This window comes from Podarcis pityusensis (assembly GCF_964106645.2).
Source record: "Podarcis pityusensis genome assembly, chromosome: 10".
In the NCBI taxonomy this organism is placed as follows: domain Eukaryota; kingdom Metazoa; phylum Chordata; class Lepidosauria; order Squamata; family Lacertidae; genus Podarcis; species Podarcis pityusensis.
In genome coordinates, this window is record NC_138035.1 from 17154541 (window position 1) to 17172542 (window position 18002).

Below are 18002 nucleotides of genomic sequence, written 5' to 3' on the forward strand. Positions count from 1 at the left end.
ACTGCAACTACGTTCTACCCCCAGTTCTTCTGCCATGAGCTAAGCCACGGTTTAGCTGGCTTTGCATGTCATGGTTTGTCTCTCTCCAGATGCACCACAAGCTGTAACTAAGGTTTGATCTTGGGTTTACAGCTCATAGATTGTCTGGAGAAAACATGCTCTGCTTCAGAATGGTATACTATTATTATTATTCACAAATACTTCATGAGTAATATGTTTTGCATGGGCTTTTCACTTTAGATTAGCCATCAAACATTTGTGGGCACTAAAAGAAACACACACATACACCTCTCTCTCTCTCTCTCTCTCTCTCTCTCTCTCTGTGTGTGTGTGTGTGTGTGTGTGTGTTAATTTTGATACCTAAGGAAAGCTCAGTTGGTTAGATCATGGTGCTGATAACACCCTATGGGACAGCTGCATATTCAGGTTGGACTTAGTGTCTCTTCCAACTCTGATTTTATGCATCTGTAAGACCTATGTAGGTGACTCCTGCTGTGTTTGTGGAAAGGCCATAGGTGTGTACCTATATTCCTGCACATTGACATGACACAATTCTGTATGATTAAGGAGACAGATTAAAGGATCCAATACGGTCCTTAAATCTCTTATTTTTGCACAGTGCTTGAGCCTTACTATATTTGGTGGCTATTTAGCAAGACTCTCCCTTCTGCACAATACTTCCCACTCTCCGTTTTTTCAGATTCCATGTAGCTTCCCAGGAGGACAAAAAAAATATGCCCCAGCGTTGCCATCTCCACTGTGGTTTCCTCTGCTGTTAAGAGCTCTCGAAAAACTATAGAGCCTTTTGAAAACATTATGCAGTCAGACCTCTTGAAAGTCTGTAGCCTACTTAGCAGGCTGGGACTGTAAAGGTGTCCGCAGTGTGAACTAGCCTTTTGGGAGTGCATTCTCGCCTGCTCTCTCCAGAAGTAAGAACACTGTGGACCAATTCACATGGTCCCCAGGCATGCAGGCTCTGCAGTTAGAAGGAAGAGTAAACCTGCAACAGTAAACCTTGAGCTGATGCACACCCACACTATGGTGACAGGTAGACAGACAGACAGACAGATGCATTAAAAACTATTTTTTAAAAAGAAGACCAAGAGATGGTGATCATCTACTGACTTAGGTTTCACTCTCTATTTTCCTCTTCCTGCAATGCATGGATGTGCTTTACCTGCAATGCCTCTCTCGTGTTGCTCAGGTTTGACACGTGGAAAATAAGCAAACAATTGTTCACTCTTGCAGAGGTTTAGTTAACGCATATATTCTGCAAAACAAAACAAAACCCCAACAACTTGGATTTTCCCCACAGCTATGAAAAATGTATCCTCTTTTTTTGTGTGTGCATTTGTAGAAGCAAAGGACAGACTTTGTTCCGAAGCAACCTGACCCTGCTCCTGTCGTCCCTTCACCGCCCCAGACGCCACTTCCTGTCCCTCTCCCACCAAGCATGCCAGCGCCCATCCCAGTTCCTGTGCCAAAGGTGCCCGGAGCCATCAGCCGCCAAAGCAGCACCTCAAGCGAAGGCGGGCGAGACGGACAGAGGCAGAAGCCACCCCCTATAGATCGTGAGTCTCTCTCTCTCTCTCATTCTGTGTGCCAGAAAAATCATGTGTGTCGAATGATGCAATTAAGCTGCTTATATCCAATTAAGTCATACTCCAAATACCGTATTTTTCGCTCCATAAGACACACTTTTTCCCTTTTAAAATCTAAAGGGAAATGTCTGTGCTTCTTATGGAGCGAATGTGTGGTCCCTGGGGCTGGGGGGGGGGGGAGAACCCGGGCTTCCCCCGCCAGCCCTGACAAGCTCTGGGAGCAGAGGGAAGGCTGTGCACAGCCTTTTCGCTGCTCCCCGACCTGCTCTTTGGGGCTGGCGGTGGGGGAAAGCCGGGCTTCCCTCCACCGCCAGCCCCACAAGCTCAGGGAGCAGCGGGAAGGCTGCTCCTTTCAGCCAAAAGGAACCCGAAGCCTCTGGAGCACAGTGGGAACTCCTGCTGCACTCTGGAGGCTTCGGGTTGCCTTCACTGAAGGTGAAGGCAATGTGGGAGAGGGAGAGCTGTGCAGCGCCCCTTCAGCGAAGCAGGAGAAGAAATGGAAGGGGCTCCGTTTCTCCTGCTGCTTCGCTAAGGGGCGCTGCGCAAAGAGGGGGAGAATTTTTTTTCTTGTTCTCCCCCTCTAAAACAAGGTGCGTCCTATGGTCGGGTGCATCCTATAGAGCTAAAAATACGGTAGTACCATTTAGGTCAATGGGCTTAACTTGCCGAAATTCATTTATTTCCTTGGTTCTGCTCTGAGTATGGCTAGTGTTCGAAACCAGCCTGTCACTTGGGGAAAATATGTTCTGAATACTCCACTCAACAGAACTTGTCATCCATAAAATTTGACATCGGAAGTGGTGTTGAGAACCAAAGGTTCTTGGGGGTTTCTGAAAGCCAAGTTTCTAGCTCTTAGGGAGGCAGACTGTACAGGGTATCCTCTAGGCAGGAAATGGGCTTCTTCTATCCTCCTCTTCAGCCCATCTGCCTTCAGACTCCATGCACAGACTTTTGCCGTTCCCCCATCCCAACAATTCCAGGTGCTTTGGAAAACACGGCTGTGGAAAGCAGACTTGACTAATGCAGACATGTTTAATTTTCACGATTTATTCTACTCGCAGAATCGCTTGGGTTAAATTTTGGTGCAGAAGTAGCCGCAGCCTTGACCAGTGAACAGTCAGCTATTGCAAGGCTGGCACTCCGATCCCTGGAGGGCTGTGCCAGCTTTTCATTGTGCTTGCTTTGCTATGTGCGGCACGTGCTAATTTTACAGGATGGGAAGGAAGAAGCACAGCCAAGTCTTCTTGGCTGGCAGAATTCAAAGCAGTGATTCCCCTTTGCTCTTGAAATAGCCAGTGTGGGAGACAGGAGCTAAGGAGGAGAATGCTGCAGTAGCCTAAAACCTTAGTGATGGACCGTTTTTTGGTGCCTACAGAACTGCCCTGCTAATCTCGAACAGCCAGTGCTGTTGGTGTGATATATAGAACCATCCTAGTACATTCTTGTTTATTAAACATAAATGTAAAGTCAGTCGTGACTGACTCTGGGGTTGGGGCGCTCATCTCGCTTTATTGGCCGAGGGAGCTGGCGTACAGCTTCCGGGTCATGTGGCCAGCATGACTAAGCCGCTTCTGGCAAACCAGAGCAGCACAGGGAAGCGCTGTTTACCTTCCCACCAGAGCGATACCTATTTATCTACTTGCACTTTGACGTGCTTTCGAACTGCTAGGTTGGCAGGAGTAGAGACGGAGCAGTGGGAGCTCACCTCGTCACGGGGATTCGAACCGCCGACCTTCTGATCAGCAAGTCCTAGGCTCTGTGGTTTAAACCACAGCGCCACCTGCGTCCCTATATATTAAACATATATGGCCCTAAATACTAAGGAACCAATCAACATAAAGAACTCCTAAGTCCCATTGATTTTAATGGGGGAAATGAAGAACATCCTTAGCTCTCTCATTGAAAGCAATCGGGCTTAAAAGTGCTTAAGTTTGGTTAGATCACTCTCTAAGCCTGCAGTGGAGTTCACCACAAATCCTGTTAAATGTGGGGGGAACAGAATTCTGCAAAGTTGATTATGATTTGTCCTTAATCCTAAAATTCTGGATTAAACGGAAAAGAATCTGATAATAGCTATACCATTTGGCAAGAAAATGGTATAGGGCCTCAATTCTATGCACATTTACTGAGGAGTAAACCCCACAGCCTTTACTTCTGAGTAAACCTGCATAGGATTGCACTGCAGTAAAAGCAATCAAAGCGGATGGCAGGAATCAGTTTCCCTTTGAGTCGCTTCTTCAGATACATATTTTAAACAGCAGTCGATTTTCTCTTCTTCCTTCTCCTTTTTTGAAGGACGGAAATCTCAGATGGAGGAAGTCCAGGATGAGCTCATCCACCGGCTCACCATTGGCCGAAGCGCTGCCCAAAAGAAGTTCCATGTGCCACGATCCAATGCCCCAGCCATCAACATCAGCTACGACTCCTCTCCCGAAGACGTGAAGAGCTGGTTACAGGCGAAAGGCTTCAACCCAGTGTGAGTTTCAAGGAGCAGCATTTTCTGATAAGAGTTGATCAGAGTTAAGAGGCAAGTAGACCACCTGAGGTCCTGCATTGTCCTCAACACCATCCTGTCCGAAAGAGCTAGATTAAGCTCAGTGGCAGAACATCTGCTTTGCTTGCAGAAGGTCCCAGGTTTGTTTATTTATTTTAAGAGTTGGCAGTACGGCTTAAGTGCAGTAGTCTCTAAGCCATGTGCAAGTAACTGAATGCTGTAAGGTAAAGGACCCCTGACCATTAGGACTAGTCGTGACCGACTCTGAGGTTGTGGCGCTCATCTCGCTTTACTGGCCAAGGGAGCCGGCGTACAGCTTCCGGGTCATGTGGCCGCCATGATTAAGCCACTTCTGGTGAACCAGAGCAGCGCACGGAAACGCCGTTTACCTTCCCACCAGAGCGGTACCTATTTATCTACTTGCACTTTGATGTGCCTTTCGAACTGCTAGGTTGGCAGGAGCAGGGACCGAGCAATGTGAGCTCACCCCGTCATGGGGATTCGAACCGCCGACCTTCTGATCAGCATGTCCTAGGCTCTGTGGTTTAACCCACATCACCACCCGCGTCCCAACTGAATGCTGAGAAAGAGATAAAACTGGACTTGGACCTGGGAGAACAGAATTTGCATCTCCTCTTGGCCATGAAGCTCACCTTGGGCCAGTCACAATCCCTTAGCCTAACCTACCTCACAGGATTGTTAGGAAGGTGAAATAAAAAGGGGAGGAGGAGAACCATGAACCACCACCTTGAGATCCTTGGAAAATAAAGGAGGTATATCAATGTAACAGATAGCTAGGCAGGTTCTGGAAGTTCAACAGGGAAAGGGGCCTGTCTGATCTCAGCTGGAAGGGCGCTCCATAAAATTGGGCCCACAATATTTAGGACCAGGTTGGCATCCCCTGCCTGGAAAAAAAAAACCTGCTTGAAATCCACTGCCATTACTGATCCTACAGTAGGTGGACCTGTGGTTTGGTTCCCTTCTGAATAAACTCCTCCAAATTGCTGGCATACCTCACAAAAGCAGGATCAAATTAAAAGATGATGCTTGATTCTCTTCCCTTCTGGGTTCATCTTCGGACCAAATATGTTTGGTTTTGAGTTTAGGCTTTCAGGAGCCTACTTGGGGGTGTGAGGGGAGGCCTCAGTGATTTCTGGTTGCGTGTTGCGAGTGAGCAATTTCTTTCCTTTACCCGAGTATTACATTTTGCATTTTCTTGTTTGTTTTTATATTTTAAAAAATATAGCTTCACTGTGCTAATCTGTTGCTGCTAATCCTACAGAACTGTCAACAGCCTTGGGGTTTTGACTGGCGCTCAGCTGTTCTCCCTCAACAAAGACGAGCTAAGGACTGTGTGCCCCGAAGGAGCTCGAGTCTACAGCCAAATTACTGTTCAGAAAGCTGCACTGGAGGTACGTGCCGAGTCGGTTTCTCCACCAAATCCATCAGCTTTTGCCATCCTAGTTCCCCATCCGCACTCTTAGGTGTTAGGCATGTTCTGTCTGGATGCACCAAGGATTGAATGACCAACACACTGCATGCACTGAGCTCTGAGCCCTTCCACTCAGGGTAATGACAAAAGTGGAATGAACATTAAGTTGGGTGTCATTTAAATGCTGAGTTGGAAGGGGCTTCAGCAGGAGTTTGGACTAGATGGCCTTTGATTTACCACTTCCAAAAAGGCACTGCGGCAGAAGACTGCCTTCAGCATCTCAACAGTTTATCTGAGAACCTAGCTGTACCGTCAACAGAATCACACAGAGCAGCTCTTGCTGGATCGTAGCACTTCAAACTGCATGCTGCAATGCTCCCCCACCCTCTTAAAATAAGCAAACACACCACAGCACTAAGATCAGAGATAAGCTTCTGCTTGCTCTAGGATAGTCATAGTTAGCAGCAGAGGCAGTGCTAACATCAGGGATAAGCCTTTTTAGTATCAAATAGCAAGCAAAGGAGGCTTATCTCTGAACTTAGCACTGTGGGATCACAGTGCTAAGATCTGGGGAAAGCCTCTGCTTGCTCTAGGAGAGTCATAGGTGGCAGCAGAGGTGGTGCTAACATCAGGGATAAGCCTCTGCTGCTGCCTTTTTTGTATCAAATAGCAAGCAAGGTCTTATCTCTGATCTTAACGCTGTGGAGTCACAGCGCTAAGATCGGGGTAAAGCCTGTGGCTGCTCCCATGGCTAGAAATTTGAATCACCTGGCATCATATGACCTGTCAAAGTGGCCTGTTTGGAATCCAACCCTTTGGCTGGGTCCAGTTCCCCAGGCCTGCGCTACACATAGAAAATGGCAGTGTTGTACAAAATGACTCTCCACCTTTCTCGAATAGCAAGCCCACTTTCCAATGTGTGGGGAGTTGGTTTAGGAAGCAGGAGGCAAGTTTGAACATGCAATCTCTGACCTTCCACCTGAGGTAGCACAATCCAGTAGCAGCTGCACTGAATGGCTGCTCCCTCTCTCATAACACTGGAACTCACGGACCTCCAATGAAGTTGAAGGTTGGAAGACTCAGCGCAGATAAAAGAACGTGCTTCTTCACACAGCTCATTGGGAAACTATGGAACTCACTCCCACAGGAGGCACTGTTGGTCACCAAGGGTCATCTAGCCCAACCCCCTGCAATGCAGGAATCTTTTTCCCAATGTGGGGTTCAAACCCACGACCCTGTGATTGAGCGTCTCATGCTTTGGAGGACAAGGCTATCAGTGGCTACTAGCTATGGTGTTCTACGCTCAGAAGCAGAAATGTTTCTAGATACCTATTGCTGTAACCTAACCTAACAGGCTTCTCTTATATTCTTATTCTCGGCTTTGGGTCTCCTCAACATGTTTTGCTGAATCAGAAACCTTCCTCCACTTCTACCCCTGTTAAATAAATGGATTTAATAAATGCATTTCATAACTGAGTCAAATCTTGGCTCTTGTGCAAAAATAGGCTTGTTTTGAATCTCTCCCCCCCCTTTTCTGATTTCAAAGGCTACCAGTGGAAGTACAGAATTACAAGAGATTATGAGAAGACGGCAAGAGAAACTCAGTGCTGCTGCCACGGACTCGGGAGTAGAGTCTTTCGACGAGAGCAGCAGCCACTAAATGCATTCTCTGTCCATTTTTGTTTGTACTTGCTCAAAAAAAGGAGGAAGAGCTCCCATTATTCTGGGCATTGTTCCATCATGCTTTGTTTTAGGAAGCCATGAAGAGGAAATGTCTGGTTGATGACGACTATTTATGTAGACACAACTTGATGCCATAAACCAGCCTTCGTCAACCTGGTGTTCTCCAGATGTTTTGGACGACAACTCAACTGGGGCTGATGGGAGTTGTCGTCCAAAACATCTGGATGGCACCAGGTTGATGAAGACTACCATGAAGAAAGCATGCAGCTGGGAGGTCAGTGGGGCAACTGGTGTTCCCCTTCTCCCTTACTCAGAAAGCACATTTAATGGGAAATGAACCAGCGCTCCCAAGGCTGGCTAGATGAAGCCAATCATTTCATGCTTTTCTGATCTTCCCCCTTCTTCTTCTTCAAAGCAGGCAAGCAAAATCACACCGCTATTTGCAGGGCAAAGACGGCCACTGAGCCACCTGATTAAAACAGACAAGGAAAATCTGTGGGACTGTTGTTGTACGACTCCAGCTTCTATCAGCTCTGGCCAGTTTGTCCAATGGTCAGAGCTGATGGCAGAGATAGGCCAGCCGTGTCCAGAAGGCCACTAGCTCCCAATCTCTGCAACAAAACATGTTGAAATCTGTGAGCCAGTGTGAATCCAAAGGCACATGATCTAGCCAGGGAGAATTTCCTTTTAAGACCCATTGATGTCAACAAAGGAGTTAAACGAATGTGAGCTTTTGGCTCTTTGCTGCTGGAATCAGTGGGATTTCATGGCATCGGGAGTGCACCATTTCGCTTGTCCTGTCACTGTCATCTATAGCCATGGGCTCTTTCTCTCCACATCTCATTTCTCAGCACCTGAGATGCCAACGGCTCGAATCTTCCATACAGACTATGGCCACTCTTCCAACAAATTCACAAGATGGTTTCTTAACGGAGATAGCGATAGCAGAGGTAACTTATTCTGGATTCCAATTTTACGGCTGTTCCGGTGGGGATGAGCACAAGAAAACCAATAAAGGCACAAAGGAAATGAGAACAGAAGTCTCAGTTTTTTAAAAGGTTCAGGGCGGGGCAGTTGGACCTGTTGAAGGTCTCTGTGTGGTCATTCACAGTATTATTTCTGAAGGGCATCGTGTTAACTTCACCTGTTGAAAGGGAAACCCAGGTTTTCTGGGGGGTGGGGTGAAAGGCAATTGCGAGAGAGAACGAAGTATTAATTTCCAACTGAAATCTTTTGAAACATGGCCAATCCGAGTTAAATATTCCAGTAAATGTTGTTTATGGTACTATGACGACTTCTTCCCTCCACCTCAGTTTCCCCAGTGCAAAATGTTCTATTCTGTCACCTGTATATAAAGGCATTACGAAAAGAAACCCATCGTGTCATTTAGAAGAAATTAATCATCTAGTTTTATTAATTTTCATGGTGCCTTTTTCACATGACTCAGCTGAAAGTCTGCAATAAACACTATTTGATGTATGTAAAATGCTTTGCATTCTCTGTCGTGATAAAGGGAGGGTGGAAACAAATGGTGAAAGGTTAACATTCCGCCCCCCTTTTGTCCCAAAAGAATGGATTCAGACATTTAGAAACCAGCTGCGGTATAGTCCCAAGTTATAGCACCTGGATTTCAGAGGGAGGGAGGGTGTGGAGGGGCAGTTTTGAAGCATTTCCCTGGCTTGTTAGGCAGTGGTGGACTTCGGACTCTCAAATTTCAGTGGCACCACGTGTGATGATTAAATTCCCCCTGCCGTTGCCTCTCATGCTCGGTTGTGGTGTCCCCTGCAGTGCAGCGCCCAGCGTAGCCAAACTGGTTGTGCCACCTCTGGCTGTGGACATTTCTACTCTAGGCCCCCTCTCATACTAGCTTTCCATCTTCAAGGATCTTTTGAGATGAAACATTTAAATGCGATCATCCACCTGCATTCCAACATATATGGTCCCTAGGAGGACTCATCTACATGACAATTTACCATATTTTTTGCTCTATAGGACGCACCCGACCATAAGACGCACCTAGTTTTAGAGGGGGGGAACAAGAAAAAAAAAAATTCTCTCCCTCTCTGCGCAGCGCCCCTTCAGCGAAGCGGCAGGAGAAACGGAGCCCCTTCCATTTCTCCTCCCGCTTCGCTGAAGGGGCGCTGCACAGAGAGGGAAAGCTGTGCAGCGCCTCTCCAGCGAAGCGAAACCAGGAGAGCAAGAGGGATCGGTGCGCACCGACCCCTCTTGCTCTCCTGGCTTCAGCAAAAGCAACGCGAAGCTTCCGGGAGCTCCCACTGCGCTCCGGAGGCTTTGCGTTGCTTTCACTGAAGCCATGGAGCCTGCATTCGCTCCATAAGACGCACACATATTTCCCCTTACTTTTTAGGAGGGGGAAAGTGCGTCTTATATAGCGAAAAATACGGTAATTGCTTGAATTGGCTCTTCAAGGAGAAACACCAGTATGAAAACTGGGATTTATCATTTAGCTAAATTCTCTGCAGAGCAGGTTTGGCAGACTGGAACTCTGGATTTTTATTTAATTTGCTGCATTTCTATCTCGCCTTTCCAACAAGGAGCTTCAGGCAGCTTGCGTGATGGATCCCCCCCCCCCATTTTATTCACCCAATGACTATGTGAGCCAGCAAGTTGGTGAGTGACCAAAGACCACCACTCAAACTTTGAGACTGAGTCCGGATTTGAACGGTTGGCTCCTCCTGAGCATGAGAGAGGAAGCTGCGCTGTGCTGGGCTCCACACTCAGCCTCCTCCCAACGATGCAACGTTGCACACTGTTTGACACGACAATACAGACAGTCATCCTAGCACAGGTGGTGGCTTGAAAAGAACACCCCCACCGCCAAACTGGTCTCGTGATTGGATTGTTGCAGCTGAGGGTAAGTAATTGAAAAAGTTTGGGCAGCATCATTGTGCGGAAGACACATGAAAAGGACTGGTGCTCCCCTCCTTGCACAAACCTTAATGTTTTTCTCCAACAAACACATGTGCATGTTCTTTCCCACATCCATGCTCATGTGCTCTCTCTCTCTCTCACACACACACAAAAGCTCTCATTCTTCTCTCTTTGCTACGCTGCTCTTTATCCTCCCCCCCCCCCCACATAAACCATCAGTTGTCCAAACAAGGACTGATAATTTTGATAAAGCACGTGAGCAGTTTTGGGCAAAATTAGCCAGCCATCATACATTAATGGCAGGTCTCTTTTGTAATGTGCTCGGAAGGTGGGGTTTTTTTTGTTGGTTTTTTTTGCAAAGGGTGTTTTGCAGGCTGATCGCTGAAGAATTGATGCTTTTGAATTATGGTGTTGGAGGAGATTCTTGAGAGTCCCATGGACTGCAAGAAGATCAAACCTATCCATTCTTAAGGAAATCAGCCCTGAGTGCTCACTGGAAAGACAGATCCTGCAGCTGAGGCTCCAATACTTTGGCCACCTCATGAGAAGAGAAGACTCCCTGGAAAAGACCCCAATGTTGGGAAAGATGGAGGGCACAAGGAGAAGGGGACGACAGAGGACGAGATGGTTGGACAGTGTTCTCGAAGCTACTAACATGAGTTTGACCAAACTGTGGGAGGCAGTGGAAGACAGGAGTGCCTGGCGTGCTCTGGTCCATGGGGTCACAAAGAGTCGGACACGACTAAACAACAAACAACAACAATTTTGCAGGTTTGTGTGCTTTTGCTGATTGTTCCCAGCACATAGCAGCTCTTGTAAATAGTGTGTGCTTTCTTCGTTCCAATAGGCTGACAACTGAATTATAATACTCTAGCTAAAAGCCTAAAAGTGGAGTGTTGCTTTTCAGTAAGGGAATACCCCGGTTTTTCTCCCTCCTCAAGGACAGTTTCTAGCATTCTGTGTCTCTGAAATGCAGAGTTGAAGAAGGAAGAACCACAAGTCAGGGACAGAACATCTGCTTTTCCTGAACAAGGCCCCGGATCCAATCCTGAGCATCTCCCAAGTAGGACTGGAAGATTTGAATCCTTGCCTGAAACCCTGCAGAGCCCCTGCTAGTCATTGTAGATAGTCGTGAACTAGTTGTATCAGTGCCATGACTGGCAGAAAGAGAGAAAATGTCAGGAACAGGGTGTTGTAGAAAGATGCCATTTTCCTCTCGTTGCTGCTCAACACAGAAGGTTCTGCGAGTAATTGCACAATGACAAAATAAAGACGAAGCAAGCCATCTAGGTGGTGTTTTTGCGTCGATCAGTGTTATTTGTGCCGTTCATGTTCATACAGCTCTGGCCCCATGTTCAGATTCTATAACTCTACAACCTCAAAGAAGCTAAGCCTAACACAGAAATACTTTTCTAATACACACATTGCTGCAAAACTCAGAACAGTCCCAACTGAAAGAAATCAAGACAATTGTTTGAGGTGTCGCCCCATGCTCTTCCATAGGATTGCAAAGCAACACAAATCCATGTTTCTGTGGCCATCTGGTGTGACAAGCCTGCATAACTGATGATCTATGAGGTTGGTCCCTAGACCACAATAATGTTTGATTTCTCTGCACCCAGTGTTTTTTTGTGATGGTACCCATGGCACTTTTATCAAGATACAAGCACCAGTATCGTTTTTTAAACCCCCCAAATCCAGATGCTTTGAGCAAAGCAATAAGAATCTGTAACCATGCACACCCAGACTTTCCTGACAACCAGGTTTTTGATTTCATGATTCAGCCAGGAGCTCCTAATGCACCTCCTGAGCATGTGCAAAGCACACTCCCCTTTCCAAACATCAGCTTCTGGTGTTTCTGAGCAAAGAACATCCAGCTCAGAGAACATGAATTACCTTCAGGTTCGAAACCCCATCACCTCTTTATGTAAAAATTGAACACTGATCCCCCTTACGCATTGTGAGAGTTCGCACACAGTTCGCACACATAGTTTGTGTTAATAACTTGCTGATCAAAATCCTGAATCGATGCTAATGGTTGGTTTTGAGTCTGAACTCTGGCAGCTTGCTAGCTTTTATCTCATTTTGGAAGTGTGCACCCCCAAAAAGTGGGACAGCAGGCAGGAAAGAGGTGCAGGATTTGGTCAGGCACACAGAAATCACTGTCCTCGGGTCCAGGACAGATGGACTGCTGGTCTCTGGGACTGCTGGTATGCAATGAGAGCATGGCATATTCATAGCTCGTCTTCAGTGCACGTATCATCAACTACAAAAATGCCTGCTCCCCCCCCCCCCCACTCTTTTTGTATGTGTGGTCAAAACGCAAGCTAACATGGCCTGAGGTTTTTTCTTCCTTTCCTTTGGTACCCCCAAAATGCAACTTTGCAAAACATTGTGTCACACTTGCCAGTGCTGTGTGATCTGCTTCCACAGAGCATTTTATACCGAAACCTGGACTTGCTTCAGAGGAAGTTTGACATGTTGTGAACACCCGTGAAAATTGCTTCTTTAGAGGCATGCAAGGAGGCGCTTACGTTGTCGCATGGCTCTACAGAAATACAGTTGGTAGGTTTTTCGCTATCTTGGTGGCGCAAGGTCATTTTGAAGTCAAAAAGACCCTGTACCCTGAAGACTTAGGCTTTATCCACATCCCCCCTTGTCCTGCGGCTTTCGCCTGGGGAAAACCACTCTTCAGCGTTCAAATGGAGCAAACTACAATCGGGCTGCTGCTGCTTCTTTTGCAGATGGCCATTTCTTTTCCGCTTTAGAGCTAGAGAGTGGGTTTTCCCTGGGAAAGAAGCAGAGCAGGGGGGAAACCATTCAGACCCACTAGCCCCATGCTTTCTAGGCACATGGCAAGCAGATGTGAGGATGAGCCCTTTGGCCCTGATCCTAAGCCTGCTTAATTTTTATTCACATGTACAGGATCACACTACTAGTCTGCTTATTTAACTGAGCAGATTAAAGGACAGCACCCTCTTCTAAGTCCTGCTTTTCAAAGACATGCAAGTCTGACTGCTTGTGATGACATGGGCGCTTTTTTTTAATGCACATCCCATAAGAAGCAAGACCTAGTTCAAGGGTGGCTAACCTGTGGCTCTTCAGATATTGTCGGACTCCGGCTACACTTAGCCACAGTCAGCAAGACCAGTGGTCTGGTATGATGGGAGCTGTGGCAAACCATATCTGAAATGTTACCAGACATCTGATTGGCACCTGGATTTCCTAATAAGCACCTAGAAACCTGCTTACAAACACACAGCTCTCCTGAGCTAGATCATCAGCATGTAAGTAAATAGTCCAAAAACCTAGGAGTAGTAAGCCTTTTGAGATCAGCTGGCCTCTGGCATACTTCTGTGACATCCCATGCTCTGTCCTTGTGAAAGCTGGTCAGTCAAGAGAAAAAAATCTGTAGGAGCGCCCACAAATTCTGGAAAAGCAGATGGGCTTGGCCAGAAGAGCTCCATGGAGGGAGGTGGATGGTGCTGGAACAGAGCTGAGCTTGTGGGATTGCCGCAGAGTTTAAGGGCACTTCCAAGACAAGTACTCAAAAGATTTGGCCCACTGCCTGCCACAAATCTATTGCAGGGACTGAGAGTAGCAAGGCAGTGCTCTGTTCACCCTTCACTTGTAATAAAAAATAAAATCTGGAGTTGGGGAAGGGCTTTAAAATGTGTTTGTTAATGTGGCAGGCAATGGGAATTAAGCTTCAGATGCGGGCAGCTACCACAAGTTCTGTAGCTGTGATTTCTCTTGCAGTCACCCAGCAAAAATAAGCACCCACCCATTCTCAAACTGTTTCGGTAGCTCTTACACCATTTAATAGCTTCTGTCTGAGCAGGGAATTGGGGACATAAGCCTTATCTACTTTTGGGACACTTGCCTATCACACCATATTGGTTCTGTGTTGCTCAGCCTCAGATGGCCTCCACCATGGAGACCTGGCTGATGGCTGAATGCCCCCCATACCCAACATTAGGAACGTTGGAAGCTGCCCCATACCATGTACATTGGTCCAGCTGAGTACCAACTACACTCACTGGCAGCACCTCTCCAGAATTTCAAGTAAGGGACAATGCCACCTCCTACCTGGAGATGCTGGGGAGTCAACCTGGGACATTCTGCATGCCAAGCCAGTGCCCCGCCACTCATTGACTTCCTCCACCCCAAATCCTCAACTTGCAACATTTCTTCCCAACTTGTAACCTCAGGGCTTTCCTTGGCATCCTGGTTGGTAGGTACATTGGCACTGGACAGTCCATGGCAGCCACAAATCCCACCCCAGCTTTCATGTTTTCACACCATTTAAGGTGAAAGGCTGCCTACAATCTTCTGGTTGGTCCTTCCCACCTGAACACCTTTAAGGTGGGGAAAGCTCCAGATATTCATATTAGGGGATTCCATTCCCATCTCACCTATGCTGCAAAGAGCTCAACCTGGCCCAGGTGGGTTTCACCCCCTGCCACACAGACACACACGCTATCCTCACAGTCTTGATCCAGCGCACTAACCGCTGCACCACACTGCCATACTCATTGAAACTGCCCTGTTTTTGCAAACGTGAGCATAGATCCAGCATTTTTTGTTCTTCCTTCCAACTCAGCCCACCCCTGGGTATTATATTTTGCTTCCAGTAGTTCCAGAGCCAATCCCTTCAGAAGCTTTCCGTCAAACAAAAGTCAAATGAAAAGGGGCACAAACAAGAAAATGCCCCCAATACTCATCCTGACAGCATCCCTGTCATAATGTATGACTCACTCAGTTGGTTGCTCTCCGAGTGTTTTGCGCTACGTCCCCCATCAGCCTCAGCCAGCCCAGCCTTGGGGCTGATGGGAAACGTAGTCCAAAACACCAGGTTGCCAAAAGTTGCACTACTGATTCCAGAATAAATGGCTTGCAGGGAACTGATGAGCAGCATACATGGGCAGCAATGAGGAGCAAAGCAGTCATTTCAATGCGCCTAGCATGCTAAGATAAATCCTCACTTCTGCACCTTTCTCAGGCCATGGGACACCACCAACGTGTGTTTACCACTGCACTTTACTTCCCTTCCCACAACATCGACAAACTTCCTAGTTTTGTGTTGTTTTTGTTTCGTTGTTTGTTTTTTTTTACACAGGGCGGCTACACAGAAAACAAACAAAACCAAGCCAATGGAGAAGGAACAGGCAGCAAAGGCTCCTACTAAATGGGGATAGTGATGACATTTGGACCAGACTCATCACCCAAAGTGGTTGTTTTGTGTCCATTCACAGTTCCACCCCGGATCCAGGCGCACAGGGTTTATTTCCCCTCTATCCATAACACAGGCTGGTTGAGCAGGCTAGAAGACATTTCTGCTGAGATGCACTGATCTCCTGAGCTTCTCAAAGTGCTGTGAAATTTCACCATTGATCTCTGTTCTGTCGTCTCAGTCAATCTTTAAAACGTTGGCTGTGAAGTGAAGTTTTCTCACCTCCTCTGTTTTCTTCCCACCTAGCTTTGAACCAGTTTGTTTTATGAGGACGGCTCAACTTGGAGGTTCCTTTTGAGCATAGACAGCAGTATCCCAATATCTTCTTCCCCCAAGATCCACAGTCTTCCTGTCCCTTGCTCCATGCTAATGAGGTATCATCCAATACCCTAGCCCTGCCTTTGACAGACCTCACCAGAGTCACACTTTGAAAGCTCACTGTCGTTTGGATTGAGCCTTGAATACTGCACTTTCCTTAACCTTCAAGCCCAACCTGCGTGTTTACAAAATAAATAAAGAGAGGGTTTGTAAGAAGAGAAAGACAGAAAACCTTTCTGAAGCACGGAGTTGGATTTAGTCCAGTGTTATAAACTTCTAAAAAAAAGGTACAGAAACAAAATGGTCCATACAAGACACTGCAGGTTCCTTAAGGCTATGTCTCCCCAGAGCTCCTGGTTGTGAAATCTCGTCTTTCTCTTTTTCACTTGTCCATGGGTACTGTCGTCCATGGCAAATCAATAGAACAGTAAACAAAACAAAAAACCCCAGAGAGAATTAAAATCTGAAGCAAGGGAAGATGGATGTCTTTCATGTTCTAACCTGCAATGGAGAAAGAAAGAAAGAAAGAAAGATATTGTAGCCTTAGTTTTAAAAATGAGCTATCAAATGAGCCAATATTATAGCAGGGTCATCAAATCAGTGAAATGCTTTTGCACTGATTAATTGTCTGTAATTTAACTCAGGCAACATGAAGATTGGTTTTTATTTATGCTCTTGTGGTTCATGTTTTCACTTTGGGATGTTTTGTGCGAAGCGATTCACAAATGAACGAAAGAAATTTGGAAATCTAAGAAATGGCCGCGGGTGTAACAAAATACCAATTTCACAGAAGAACAAGCTGGCAATGCTCAGACCTCCACCTAGCAGGCGAACACACACACACACACACACACACACACACACACCCCAGAAAACCATATGCCCCTTTTTGTGGTGATGGTGAAAGTGTAAGGTAAGTTTACCAAAAGCTAATTCCTCGCTGTGAAAGGGGAAAGCCACCTTTACTTCCCTTTTGCTTTCTTTATTGCAGGATCACACCCGGAGCCAAACAAGGCCCAGAAATAAATAAACAGTCCCTTTGACTTGCAGCCCCACTGACTCAAATTAGCATCCACTGATCGATTAACATTAGTAACACTTTGTATTTACAGAGCACAGCAGCTGAAAACTCTGCACGCATGTCATCAAAATTGCCCTGACGCAGTTCAGAAACACATGTAAGCAGGGCTCAGGCAGGCATATTCCTGGCTGGACTGGGAGCAAATAACATAGACTGGAGATACATTTTCAAAGGAAGATGCAGGCTCTCTACCTTGCATCGAACGGGGAGAGATATTCAGATGTGCACCCCTATTTATATCCTTACATGTTAGCAACTTGCACATTAATGTGTGTGTGTGTGTGTCTAGATAATTTAGTATTATTAATGCTCCCTTACTGCAGAACAGAGGGATACATAGGGCAAGCAGAAATCCTTGTGTTACTGATTCTGTTTTGCTGTATACAGCCTAATGGCTCTAGCTCCACCTGCTGTTGGCCTCCTGCCTTGCACCCTGCCCAATGGATACCAACCACCACTGGTTGAAATCCAGCTCTGCATCTCCTCCCAAGCAGTTACGTTTGGCACTACCATTTTATTTTTAAACCTGGCTGTGAATGGGCAGCTCTAGCGGCTGAGCCTCTTGCATTGCAAGCACAGGTAGGACTCATCAAGCCAGCACTCCATGTGCAGAACCCGTTTGCCGTATGCTAGCTGGATGGGAGTATCTGGCTTCGAGGCACGGTCCTTGCAATAAATAAAAAGGCTGGGGCTTTAATATTTATGACAGCAGCTGCTCCTGAGCGAGCAGTCAAAACTCAAGCATGAAAGCCAAAGAAAGCTCCTCGGACTCACCGCCTGGCCTGGAATTATGACTTGCTGACATTCTCATATATAACGTCGCTGATGCAGAACTGCTTCTTTTTCTTTAGCCACATTAATTGCACACACTGGTGAATAAAAATGTATTGTTCCTGCAGAGAGAGAGAGAGAGACCAAAAGGCAGTCTATCACATCCAGTGGGATCTGGTTTATGAACCCAGCCACCCACATCCATTACGCATGTGCTAAAAGCAGTCTTCTTGATCCTGGTGGATCCCAGAAATGACATCAACTTCCCTGGGACAGTTGGGAGCAAAACATAAAATAAAAATCAATGTTATATGGACAGCATGAAAGAAAAGAAAAAAAAAGGATGGGGAACTCCTCTGAACATTCGGAGGAACTTTTCATATAATTCGTTGCTCTGTCAAGATTGGTCCTGGGGTCTGAACTGGTTATATTCTATATCCCTTCTCATGACTTTTGTGGCAGGTTTCGTTTGAGCGTTTCAGGCTCAGTGACCAGCC

At 46.6% G+C, this 18002-nt stretch overlaps 2 protein-coding genes across 5 annotated transcripts in view; one reads left to right on the top strand and one right to left on the bottom strand.

Moving 5' to 3' along the window:
• EPS8 (EGFR pathway substrate 8, signaling adaptor) overlaps nucleotides 1-8696 on the top strand; it is a 143782-nt gene extending 135086 nt beyond the window's left edge. Inside the window, exons 18-21 of the mRNA XM_080971984.1 lie at nucleotides 1358-1571; nucleotides 3897-4077; nucleotides 5378-5507; nucleotides 7074-8696. Coding sequence (XP_080828110.1) covers nucleotides 1358-1571; nucleotides 3897-4077; nucleotides 5378-5507; nucleotides 7074-7187 — 639 coding nt within the window. The 3' untranslated portion in view covers nucleotides 7188-8696. The remainder of the gene's footprint in view (nucleotides 1-1357; nucleotides 1572-3896; nucleotides 4078-5377; nucleotides 5508-7073) is intronic.
• Nucleotides 8697-11398: 2702 nt separating this feature from the next.
• Nucleotides 11399-18002, bottom strand: part of PTPRO (protein tyrosine phosphatase receptor type O) — a 141572-nt gene continuing 134968 nt past the window's right edge. For all 4 annotated transcript variants that reach the window (XM_081022691.1, XM_081022692.1, XM_081022690.1 and 1 more), the window contains 2 exons: nucleotides 17509-17627; nucleotides 11399-16154 (listed from right to left, as the gene is read on the bottom strand). In XM_081022691.1, the coding sequence (XP_080878817.1) occupies nucleotides 17523-17627 (105 nt within the window). In that variant the 3' untranslated portion in view covers nucleotides 11399-16154; nucleotides 17509-17522. The remainder of the gene's footprint in view (nucleotides 16155-17508; nucleotides 17628-18002) is intronic.